The sequence below is a fragment of the Jaculus jaculus genome, chromosome 13 (assembly GCF_020740685.1).
Source record: "Jaculus jaculus isolate mJacJac1 chromosome 13, mJacJac1.mat.Y.cur, whole genome shotgun sequence".
NCBI lineage: Eukaryota > Metazoa > Chordata > Mammalia > Rodentia > Dipodidae > Jaculus > Jaculus jaculus.
The window spans coordinates 8081127-8092414 of record NC_059114.1 but is presented as its reverse complement, the minus strand read 5'-3'; the positions used below and the strand labels follow the sequence as shown (position 1 = coordinate 8092414).

The 11288-nt window shown below is 57.3% G+C and overlaps 1 protein-coding gene across 1 annotated transcript in view; it reads left to right on the top strand.

Moving 5' to 3' along the window:
• Nucleotides 1-610: 610 nt before the first annotated feature.
• The window catches only part of Mn1 (MN1 proto-oncogene, transcriptional regulator), a 49944-nt gene continuing 39266 nt past the window's right edge, over nucleotides 611-11288 (top strand). The window contains exons 1-2 of the mRNA XM_004670947.2: nucleotides 611-750; nucleotides 847-4982. Of these exons, the coding sequence (XP_004671004.2) occupies nucleotides 1202-4982 (3781 nt within the window). The 5' untranslated portion in view covers nucleotides 611-750; nucleotides 847-1201. The remainder of the gene's footprint in view (nucleotides 751-846; nucleotides 4983-11288) is intronic.

The following is an 11288-nucleotide window of genomic DNA, read 5'->3' as shown; positions in this document are numbered from 1 at the left end:
CGCCCCCACTCAACCCGGGTCCCGGACAGCATCGCCCTCCGCCGGCTCGCTCGCGTTTCTCCCTCTCTCGTAGCCCGGGTCCGAGCAGGGGGTGGAGATCCGCGGAGCACCTCGGCGCGCGGAGGGAAGCCGGGCGCCGGGGACTCGGGAGCGACTCAGCCCCTCGCCTCTCTTCTCTCCCCCACCCCCCCGTCTCTCTCTCTCGCTCTCCTGTCTCGGTGCCCGCCCGCCCGCGCTTGCCAGCCGGGCCAGGAGACTCCCGCGAACTCAGACACCGAACGGAGCGGAGACCCGGAGCGGCGGACGCGGGAGCGCAGCGCACCCGCCGCGAAGTCCGGCAGCGCCTTTCTCGGGACTCTTTGCGCTCCAAACCCTCAGCGCCTCCTTGGCCTCCCTCGCTGCTTCCTCAACATCCCCCCTTTCCTCCCCGAGGAGAGAGGAGGGGGACGGACCACCGGCACCCGCGATGCCGAGCGGAGCCTCGGGTCCTCCAACGCGCTGAAGATTCAGCAACCCCGGGACCGACGGGAACTGAGAGCCGATCCAGCCCCGGACCGCACAGCTCGGGGACTCCGGGGGGAGGAGGAAGAGGAGAAGAAGGAAGAGGAGGAGGAGGAGGGATCTGTCGGTGCCGGGGCTCCGATCGCTGCCGCTCAGAGGGTCTCCCTCTCGGCTCCCTGCAGCTCCGCCCCGGATTCCGGGAGGCTACCGGCGGCGTCCCCGGGGCTCTCCAGATCGGACTTTAAGAAGGTGATCGCTCTGCTTGCCCGCCTCCCTTCCCGCCCCCTTCTTTCCTCCCCCCCCCACCCCAGCTTAACTTTTTGTCTCTGTTCGCCTGGCGGCCAGGTCTCCTCCCCGCAAACCCACCCGCGGCTGTGCCATCCGCCCCGGGCCATGGGTCCCCCGACACAGCTCCAGAAGGCCACACGGCCTCGCAAGATGTGAGAGGCCAGCTCCGGGCAGATTCAAGAGATTCCAGAGAGGAGCGGAGAGTGGTCCCCCCCCCCCCACCCCTTGCCTCCCTACGCCTGACGGGGCTGACGGTGCTCGCTGAGACCCCCGCGGTGCCCAGCGTCCCGGAGCGCCCCCTCCCCACCCCAGTTCAGGGTTGGACCGTGTTGCTGGCCGGAGGCGCGCGGCGAAGAGCAGGCTGTCATGCCCTATTGATCCCCTACCACCACCCTGCACCCCCTTGCCAAGTATGTTTGGGCTGGACCAATTCGAGTCCCAGATCGGCGGCAGCAGGAACACTGGCCAGGGCGAGAGGAACTTTAACGAGACTGGACTGAGCATGAGTGCCCACTTTAAGGCCCCTGCCTTCCATGCCGGGGCGCCCCCTGGCCCCGTGGACCCTGCCATGAGCGCTCTGGGCGAACCCCCGATCTTGGGCATGAATATGGAACCATACGGCTTCCACGCGCGCGGGCACTCGGAGTTGCACGCAGGGGGGCTGCAGGCGCAGCCAGTGCACGGCTTCTTTGGGGGTCAGCAACCTCACCACAGTCACCCTGGGGGAGGTCACCACCCCCACCAGCATCACCCCCACTTCGGCAGCAACTTCGGTGGCCCGGACCCAGGGGCTTCGTGCCTGCACGGGGGCCGGCTGTTGGGCTACGGTGGCGGCGGCGGCGCAGCCGGCGGCCTGGGCAGCCAAGCGCCCTTCGCCGAGGGTTACGAGCACATGGCGGAGAGCCAGGGACCGGAGACCTTCGGTCCACAGCGACCGGGAAACCTCCCGGACTTCCACAGTTCCGGCGCCTCGGGCCACGGTGTGCCTGCTCCGTGCCTGCCTCTGGACCAGAGCCCTAACCGGGCCGCTTCTTTCCACTGCCTGCCCGCTTCGAGCGGCTCCGATTCCCACAGCCTGGAGCCCCGGAGGGTGACCAACCCAGGAGCCGTCGACTCTCTGGAATACAATTACCCGGGGGAGGGGCCCTCGGGACATTTTGACATGTTTTCGCCCTCCGACTCCGAAGGACAACAGCTGCCTCATTATGCAGCCGGTCGCCAGGTTCCCGGGGGCGCTTTCCCGGGCGCATCGGCCTTGCCTAGAGCCGCAGGCATGGTGGGCTTATCCAAAATGCATGCCCAGCCGCCGCAGCCGCCACCGCCGCCGCAGCAGCCGCCGCCAACACCGCAGCAGCAGCAACAGCAGCAGCAGCAGCAGCAGCACGGAGTCTTCTTCGAGAGGTTTGGCGGGGCCCGAAAGATGCCCGTGGGTCTGGAGCCCGCAGTGGGCCCCCGGCACCCGTTAATGCAGCCTCCCCAGCAGGCCCCTCCACCCTCACAGCAGCAGCCCCCGCAGCCGTCCCAACAGCAGCCTCAACCTCAACAGCCACCGCCACCGCTTCTCGTCCGACAGAATTCCTGTCCCCCCGCGCTCCCACGGCCCCAGCAGGGCGAGGCGGGCACGCCCAGCGGCGGTCTGCAGGACGGGGGGCCCATGTTGCCCAGCCAGCACGCGCAGTTCGAGTATCCCATCCACCGGTTGGAGAACCGGAGCATGCACCCTTACCCGTCCGAGCCCATGTTCAACATGCAGCACCCGCCTCCGCAGCAGGCCCCCAACCAGAGGCTGCAACATTTCGACGCGCCCCCCTACATGAACGTGGCCAAGAGGCCGCGCTTCGACTTCCCCGGCAGCGCCGCCGGAGTGGACCGCTGCGCTTCGTGGAACGGTGGCGGCGTGCACAACAACGGTGCTCTGGACAATCACCTCTCGCCCTCCGCCTACCCGGGCCTGCCGGGCGAGTTCACACCGCCGGTGCCCGACAGCTTCCCCTCGGGGCCTCCCTTGCAACACCCGGCTCCGGATCACCAGTCCTTGCAGCAGCAACAGCAACGTCAAAACGCGGCTCTCATGATCAAGCAGATGGCCTCTCGGAACCAGCAACAGCGGCTGCGCCAGCCCAACCTGGCCCAGCTAGGCCACCCTGGAGACGTGGGCCAGGGCGGCCTGGTGCACGGAGGTTCGGTGGGCGGCTTGGCTCAGCCGAACTTTGAGCGCGAAGGTGGCAGCGCGGGAGCGGGGCGCCTGGGCACCTTCGAGCAGCAAGCGCCACACTTGGCTCAGGAGAGTGCCTGGTTCCCCGGGCCTCACCCGCCGCCGGGAGACCTGTTGTCCAGGAGGATGGGTGGCTCAGGCCTCCCGCCTGACTGCGGTCCACACGATCCCGGCCTAGCGCCTCCCCCTCCGCCCGGTGGCGGCTCGGGAGTGATGTTCCGGGGTTCCCTGCAGGAACCGCTGAGGATGCCCGGCGAGGGCCACGTGCCTGCGCTGGCCTCGCCGGGCCTGCAGTTCGGGGGTAGCTTGGCCAGCCTGGGTCAGTTGCAGTCGCCCGGGGCTGGGGTGGGATTGCCCAGTGCCCCTTCGGAGCGCAGGCCCCCGCCACCGGACTTCGCCGCGCCCGCGCTCGGGGGTCAGCCGGGCTTTCCGTTTGGCGCGGGGAGCCGGCAGGCCACGCCGCACAGCGGCCCGGGTGTGAGCTCGCCCCCGAGCGCGGGCGGGGGCGGCGGCGGCGGCAGCGGCTCGAACGCAGGCGGTGGAGGCGGGGGCGCTTACCCCTCGCAGCCCGATTTCCAGCCTAGCCAACGCACCTCGGCCAGTAAGCTGGGTGCGCTCTCGCTGGGTTCCTTCAACAAGCCCAGCTCCAAGGACAACCTGTTTGGCCAGAGCTGCCTGGCAGCGCTCTCCACTGCTTGCCAGAACATGATCGCCAGCCTAGGTGCCCCCAACCTCAATGTGACCTTCAACAAGAAGAACCCACCCGAGGGCAAGAGGAAACTGACCCAGAATGAGACCGACGGGGGCGCGGCGGCGGCCGGCAACCCAGGCTCGGATTACTTCCCAGGAGGGACTGCTCCTGGGGTCTCAGGGCCCGGAGGCCCATCTGGGACCAGTAACAGTGGCTCCAAAGCCTCGGGTCCACCCAACCCTCCCAGCCAGGGGGACGGCACCAGCCTGTCCCCCAACTACACCCTGGAATCCACGTCGGGGAACGATGGCAAGCCAGTCCCCGGGGGCGGTGGCCGGGGAAGGGGGCGCAGAAAAAGGGACAGCGGTCATGTGAGCCCCGGGACCTTCTTCGACAAATACTCTGCTGCTGCGGCTCCGGACAGTGGGGGTGCCCCTGGGGTGAGCCCCGGGCAGCAGCAGGCACCAGGCGGGGTGGCCGTCGGGGCAAGCTCGGTGAGCGAGGCACGCGGGGCGCCCACGCCCCACGAGAAGGCACTTACGTCACCGTCGTGGGGGAAAGGAGCCGAGTTGCTCCTGGGGGACCAGCCGGACCTCATGGCATCCCTGGACGGTGCGGCCAAGTCGGACAGTAGCTCGCCCCACGTGGGTGAGTTCTCCTCGGACGAGGTAAGCACGAGCTATGCCAACGAGGACGAAGTGTCCTCCAGTTCCGACAACCCGCCAGCCCTGGCCAAAGCCGGCAGGAGCCCCCTGGTGACCGGCTCACCTAAACTCCCTCCCCGAGGGGTGGGCGCAGGAGAACACGGACCGAAGGCGCCCCCACCTCCACTGGGCCTGGGTATCATGTCTACCTCGTCCTCCACCCCTGACAGCTATGGCGGGGGTGCGGGCACCGGCCATCCCAGCACCCCGGGCCTGGAACAGGTCCGGACCCCGACCAGCAGCAGCGGTGGGCCACCACCCGACGACATCCATCCCCTGGAGATTCTTCAGGCCCAGATCCAGTTACAGAGACAGCAGTTCAGCATCTCCGAGGACCAGCCCCTGGGGCTCAAAGGTGGCAAGAAGGCAGAGTGCGCCCAGAACGGTGACAGCGAGCTGGGCAGCTGCTGCTCCGACGCAGTCAAAAGTGCCATGAGCACCATTGACCTGGACTCCCTCATGGCAGAGCACAGCGCCACTTGGTACATGCCAGCAGACAAGGCCCTGGTGGACAGCGGGGACGATGACAAGACATTGGCGCCCTGGGAGAAGGCCAAGCCCCAGAACCCCAACAGCAAAGAAGGTATATGTGCCTGTGTTCCTTGTTTTTCAGTGGCATGCCCCAGTCCCAGGGCAGGCCTTAGCCTTACCCCTTGGGTCCTGGGGGACTTGCAGGGCCCCTGGCCTTCCTTGGTTACAACTTGTGGGTCTGTCAGGCGGACTCCGGCTTCCCAGGGTGGCAAGAACTTAGATGGTACCCTGCAGGGAATCATTTATAGATTTCTTTTGTCACACACTCCCCCTCCCCACCCCATGTTAGCTGAGTTTTCCAGGGTACAGGCCTTGGTGGAGTTAGGCCCCTCCCTTTTCCCATTCTGACCCTTGTTGCCCTCAGCATTCCGGTCCCACTGCCTTAGGAGTTCTGGGCAGGACACCTGGAAAGTTCTGGATGCTTCCTTCCCACCTTGTCCTTCTTAGCCAGCCAGCCAGCCTGCCTGCCGCTGGAGTTGGCTTTGGTGACAGTGTCTCTGACAGAGAAAGTTGCCAGCCCTGGTATCAACAGCGTCACTCAGATGCGATGCCTCGTTTGACATTTGTTTTTAATGAGTAGCTGCTTCTTCACGATGAGAGTTTCATTGAAAGAGAAAAGAAGAAAAACAAAACGAATATATATATATATATATATATATATATATATATATATATATAGACCCCCCAAACCTGGAGACCTTTCAGGAGCAGGTGACTGTCTTGGGGTATATCTTCCTGAAGTCGGTATGGGGTGTGGGGGGGATGTTGGGGGCCGTTGGACTTGGGTTAGAGCTGTTTGGCGGCCACCAGACCATGCGTCCGGGACATCATTTGTGGATGGGGGATATGGATGTGTTTCCCTAAGACACAAAGGACCCGCGTATGTCAATATCTCGCTTGGCGTTGGTGACAGATGTCCAGTCCCAGGTCTCGTTTGCATTCTAAACACCTCTCCTCACCAAGCCTGGAGGCCTTTAAGGTGGGAGGGGCAGGGGTTATAGCAAATGGGCTGCCATTCCAGTTAAAGCAATAACAGTTCTCTTAAACCCCAAGAACCTGGGTTGCAGTACATACTCATTTTATTTTAATGGGGCATTCAGACATACAAACAAACAAACAACAAACATACAGCTAGGAGCGTCTGTCTTCAAATTAGAAAGCATCACTTTCCCTCCTCCTGTCCTCTCTACCTGCCCGCCCCCCCCAACCTTACTTGACTTCTCTTGAGTTTCTCGGAGCGGAATTTGACCATGGTACCAGTGGCTGGCAATTTAACCCTGTCTTTAAAAATAATAATAAATGGTGCCCATACCGTTCCCTGTCCTCTCTGAACAGTTCTCCACTCTTCACTCCCTCCACATGCCACTGGGCTGGCTGTCTTGAGCCTGGGGTTTGGGAAAGGGTCGGCTTGAAGGGAATGGGTTGGGTCCCAAGGAAGGAGGAGTTGGAAAAGGAGCGGGGTGTGAGCTGAGGCCTTTGGAACTCCGTGCCTGTCTGAGTATCTTTCTTTAGGGTTTCTCATTCATGAAAGTGGCCTTGCTGCTTTTCTCTTTGTTCCCCTGACTGCCCAGCTCGGGACGGCCCATGCCGTGCTCTCTCTCTCTCTCTCTCTTTCTCTCTCTCCCTGGAAAGCCCTGTGTTTAGCATGCACAGCAGACCCCTAGCCCAGCATCAGCATTCTGTGGGCTGCTTCCAGGCCAGGCCATAAATTGGTTCGTTTGGGACCCTTGCCTTTTTTTTTTTTTTTTTACCTTTTAAAATGGAGTTGGACACTGCACCCTGACTGCTGTCCCCTCCCCTTCTCTTTTATTTTCTTGTACACAACATCTCGATCTAGCGATCGATAGCTGGTTAGCACTAATCTCAGCCCCTGTCACTTTTACCTGGCCTGGCCTGGCTGCCCTTCCCCTTCCCTTTCTTACCACCTTCCGGTAATTAAGAACATAGTAGCCAAAATAGGGAAAGAAAAGTTTTTTTTTTTTTTTTTTTTTTTTTTAATTAGAGAATTAACAAGGCAGGCCAGTAGCATTTTCTCTTCTGGTCTTCAGAAGAGGCATATTAGGTGGAGAGAAGTATTGCAAGGAGAGAGAGGTATAATGAGTTTATAATGAGTTTTTCTTTTTTTAACAAAGATATCTTCCTACTTCTTCACTGAGGGGTGGGGTTCAGGCTGGGCATGAAGACATGTCACTAAAGACGTGTTTTGTTTTGTTTGTTTCATTATCATGGTCAAATGAGCAAAAATATAATTTTTTTGGGGGGGAAACATATGCTAGTCACTTTTGGGTTGGTTTCCTCGGTAGGCTAAAGGGACACCCTCCCTCCCCCACCCCCTCCCATCTGTAAGGAGACAGGGGCTTTCTCAGTGCTGGCCACCTTATGGGCGGCAGGGACAGGACTTGACCTCCTTTGTTCTGAAGAGCGGAGGGCCCTTCCTAGATATCACGAACAATTGGGGTCCTTTAAAGCTGCTGCAGCCTTGGGCTGTGAGCTGGGCCTTAATCAGGCCCTCTGCTTGACTCCTTCTCTCTTCCTGGTAGTAAATAAGGGCGATTAAACTTTTCATTATGATAACGGCCCGCAGGCCCATCTGCACAGGTTGGATAAGTAGGGACATAGAGCTTTTTTTCTGCAGGCCTGAGGGTCCCCTGCTTACAAGTCAAGAGTGAAGTGAGCCACTTTGAAATACAGTCAGGAAAAAACAAAAACAAAAACCAAAAAACCAAAAACCCCAAAACAACAACAACAACAACCAAAACCATGAAGTCATTCAGCTTTGCTCTAAAAGTGTCCAGGGCCCCCCGGGAGCCCAGAGCTGTGATGCCCGGTTGCGCTGGCAACCCCTTCTCTAGCTTCCAGCCCAGTCAACCCAGCAGCCCCTCTCCGGCAAAGCCCATTTTTGTAATGATATTTTATTTTGTCACGCCGTAAAACACGCCAGTACTAATGTGATTAAATATTAACACCGTTTCTGAAATTCTCCGCTCCAGTGACAAAATCCGAGAGTTGGTATTTAACGAAATGATCCGTGCTGGGGTTGGATGGAGCAGAGCAGTCTTTTGGACATCCTAAGTGTGTGGCCACAGAGACGTGCCCAGCTTGTCTTTTGGGTTTTAGATGTCCCCCGGGAGAGGAGGAAAGTTGACTGGCAAGTTGCGTGCCTCAAAATGTCTAGGCCAGATTCTCACGTAATGAGCTTGCCTCCTATCACGTCCCACCAACTTCTTTCTTAACCCGCAGGACAACTTTTCCCTAATGAAACCCCACATCCAGCCATGAAGCTGTCTGCATAAGGTTGGGGCGGGGGAAGGGTGAGATTGCAGAAGTGTGTGTGGGGGGAAACAAAACCAGCCCAGGTTTGGGGTGACTCAGACACCTATTAAAGTCAACGAGGATGATGTGACTTTAAAAATAGTTTGCCAAGCCATCTACCTATCTTTGTAATAGGCGTGTGTGGCTAAGGAGGAATTCCAAGACAGAGAAAGAAGGAGCGATGGTGACATAATATACATAATAGATATTAGGCTGAAGACGGTGTGTTTCCCCCTTCTTCTGCCCCAAATGACTTTCACAACTTGAGTTAACCGTGTTGTATAATAAGTTGTCCTGGTCAAAACTTCCTTCTTCCATCCAGACTTCTCTATCTGCAAACGCAGGCCAGCCTCGAGGGGTCTTCTGCACACACTGAAACTCGAGCAGCCTTGCCTACGTGCTGTGCACCCGATCTTGCCCTTTTTGGAAGTATGATGTTTTTACAGAGATGTGGGAGAAATTTTTGGAATTTCATGCTTCTCTGTATGCTCCAGTCCACACACAGTTTACTACCAGCCCCGGGAAGAACTAGGTGGGTAGGAATGGAAACACTGAGTCTCCTTGGATGGGTGGAGGGGGGGTGAACTTGGGGAGGGAGGGCCAACCTTAGATTCAAGAGTTGGGGGGGTCACTGGTCTTCAGTCAGTTGTCCATCCTTGCTACAGCAGAGAGGAGATTTTAAAGACTCACTCAGACTCATCTTGGTGGGGAGGTGGGGCGGGTTGGGGTGGGGGACAGCTAGACCGCAGTTGCCTTGCGAAATCCCCCCAAGCTCAGGGAGGAGGGGGGTTGCATGCCTTCATGTGACTTTTGCTCCTCCGGAAGATGTAACCCTAAACTCTGCAGGTGCTAATCAGGGTTCTGTAAACAGATAGGGGCCCCATTTGTACAGCTGACATTCATTGGTTCATTCGGGGCTGCCTGGTCCCTGGCTAGCGCAGGAGCATGCAACTACTGTTCTTTGCTGCTTTAATATTTCATGGCTGTAATAAACCTGTCTTCCTTGCCCGCCTCCCGACATAAAACCCCAAGTAGTGCACATCTGCAATTATACATTTCTACTAAATATTAATAAAGGACAAGGGTGTTTTAAGGGGCTGAAGCTGAGTGGCGTTGAACTTGCCATGGTTTCTGCTACAAGATTTTTTTTTTTTTCAGTTCTCTTGGTCTTTAAATAGGCATTGCGTTCCAATATGCCACATATACTCAACATATTCTCCCTCCTTCTCTCTCTCTCTCTCTCTCTCTTATACACACACACACACACACACACACACACACAGATAAATCTTGGCTGATGGAAAGGCCTTCCTCAGGATAGCTTTCTTTCATATAAATTCATTTAGATTTCTTGTGAGGCCCCTTCGGACCGGAAGGGAGAGAGGCTGTCGAAATGGACTTCTGTTTTATTGAGGTGTAGGAGAGAAACGTGGGTTGCTTAATCTAATTTCTCTTTCTAGCAATGAAATTCTACGATTCCTGATATGATTTTGTTTGCCTGACAGAGATATTTAAATTTCCACAAAGAATCTTAATAGGTTCTGAGAATACGGCTTGCCCTTGCCAAGAAGTTAACTGATCCACTCTCCTGATATAAAATATACATCTTTAATAAACAGTCTGGGAGGACCAGAGGGAGACGAGAGGAGGCAAATTTTCCCCTCTGTGGAAGGGCGGATGGGAGCGGATGGGGATCTCCTGGACGTGCTCAGCTCTGCGACATTCAGCAAATCGCTAGTGGCCCGATTCTCTCCACTTGAGTGACAATAGCATCCGATTGTGTTCCTTGCCCACGGAACAACCTACTCTGCCTGCACCATTTAGGAGATAGATACTGTCAGTTAGGAATACCGTGTTTCCCCCTGTTTGTTTAATTTTAGAGATGAAAAGACCGAGCTTTATATAATAGGATCAAATGTCTGGGGAGTGTGTGTGGACAAGCAGGCAACAGGGAAATGCCAAGTCCTCTCCTACCAGAGGGGTCCTCCGAGTGTGGTGGGCGGGGGAGGGAGGGGTCTTCTAGGCCGCCAGCATGTCCTCACCTTTCTAGCCCACTCTGGTTGATTTACTCAGGTCTTTAGCCAGGAAGGGACTGGGACAGCCTAGCTTTTTCTTCACCGTCACTTAAGTCAGGTTTGTCTGCAGGGACGAGTTTGTCAGGACACATCTATTTTTAGGTGCATCTTGGGTGGACAGATTCGAGTGTGGGATTTGATTACTCGTGGCAGAGATGTTGATAGACCCATGGGCGTGTGATGGAGAAGAGGAGGCATTTGGAGGAAAATTTCCAAGATTCCCGTCCACACACACACACACACATATGCCATGACCCTATGAACCGATCTGAGAGCTGACTTTAGAGAGTGTGGGTCAGGTGGGACTCAGGTCGCATGGAAGATCTCCGTAGACATGTAGAAAGTAACTAAGGGCATGAAGGAACCCCCCCCCCCCCCCGCACTTTCTTCCTCCAGCTCCCACTGCCCTGGATGTGCATCTCTGTGAGCCACAGCCAAGTGCGTTTCTTGTCCACTGTCCTCGGAATCTGCCTTCCCGAAGGTGATCCAGAAAGGGAGGCTAACCCTCTACTCTCTGTGGCCTTACTTAGCTTACAGCTTCCGAGTCTGTCAAGGACTGCATGAGCGCATGTCCTAAAAATAGAGGAGGCGGTGTGTGTGGGGGTATTGTGAAGATCCTAATCACAAAATGTTGGCCTCTTGGGCCTGGTGGGCCTTGGGTGACTTTGATCCAGAAATTTCCAGTGGCAGAGGCACGTTGCCCTCCACTGAGTTTTGTGCGTGGAGCATGCGTGGAGCCATCTCCCTGGCTGAGTTTAGCCAGAGCTGCTTCCCTGTGAGGGGAGGAGGAATCTTTGAATCAGCGTTCTCCCCCTTCCCTTCCCTCCCCCCAATTGTGGGAAGCGGACTCTGCTTTTCATTTATGGAAATTCCTCTCCTTTATTGTAATCTTTTGGTACCAACGATGTATGTGGCGGAGACGACGCTGGGCTTTCGAATTAGTTACGGGGCTGCCTGTGGGGACCCTCTGT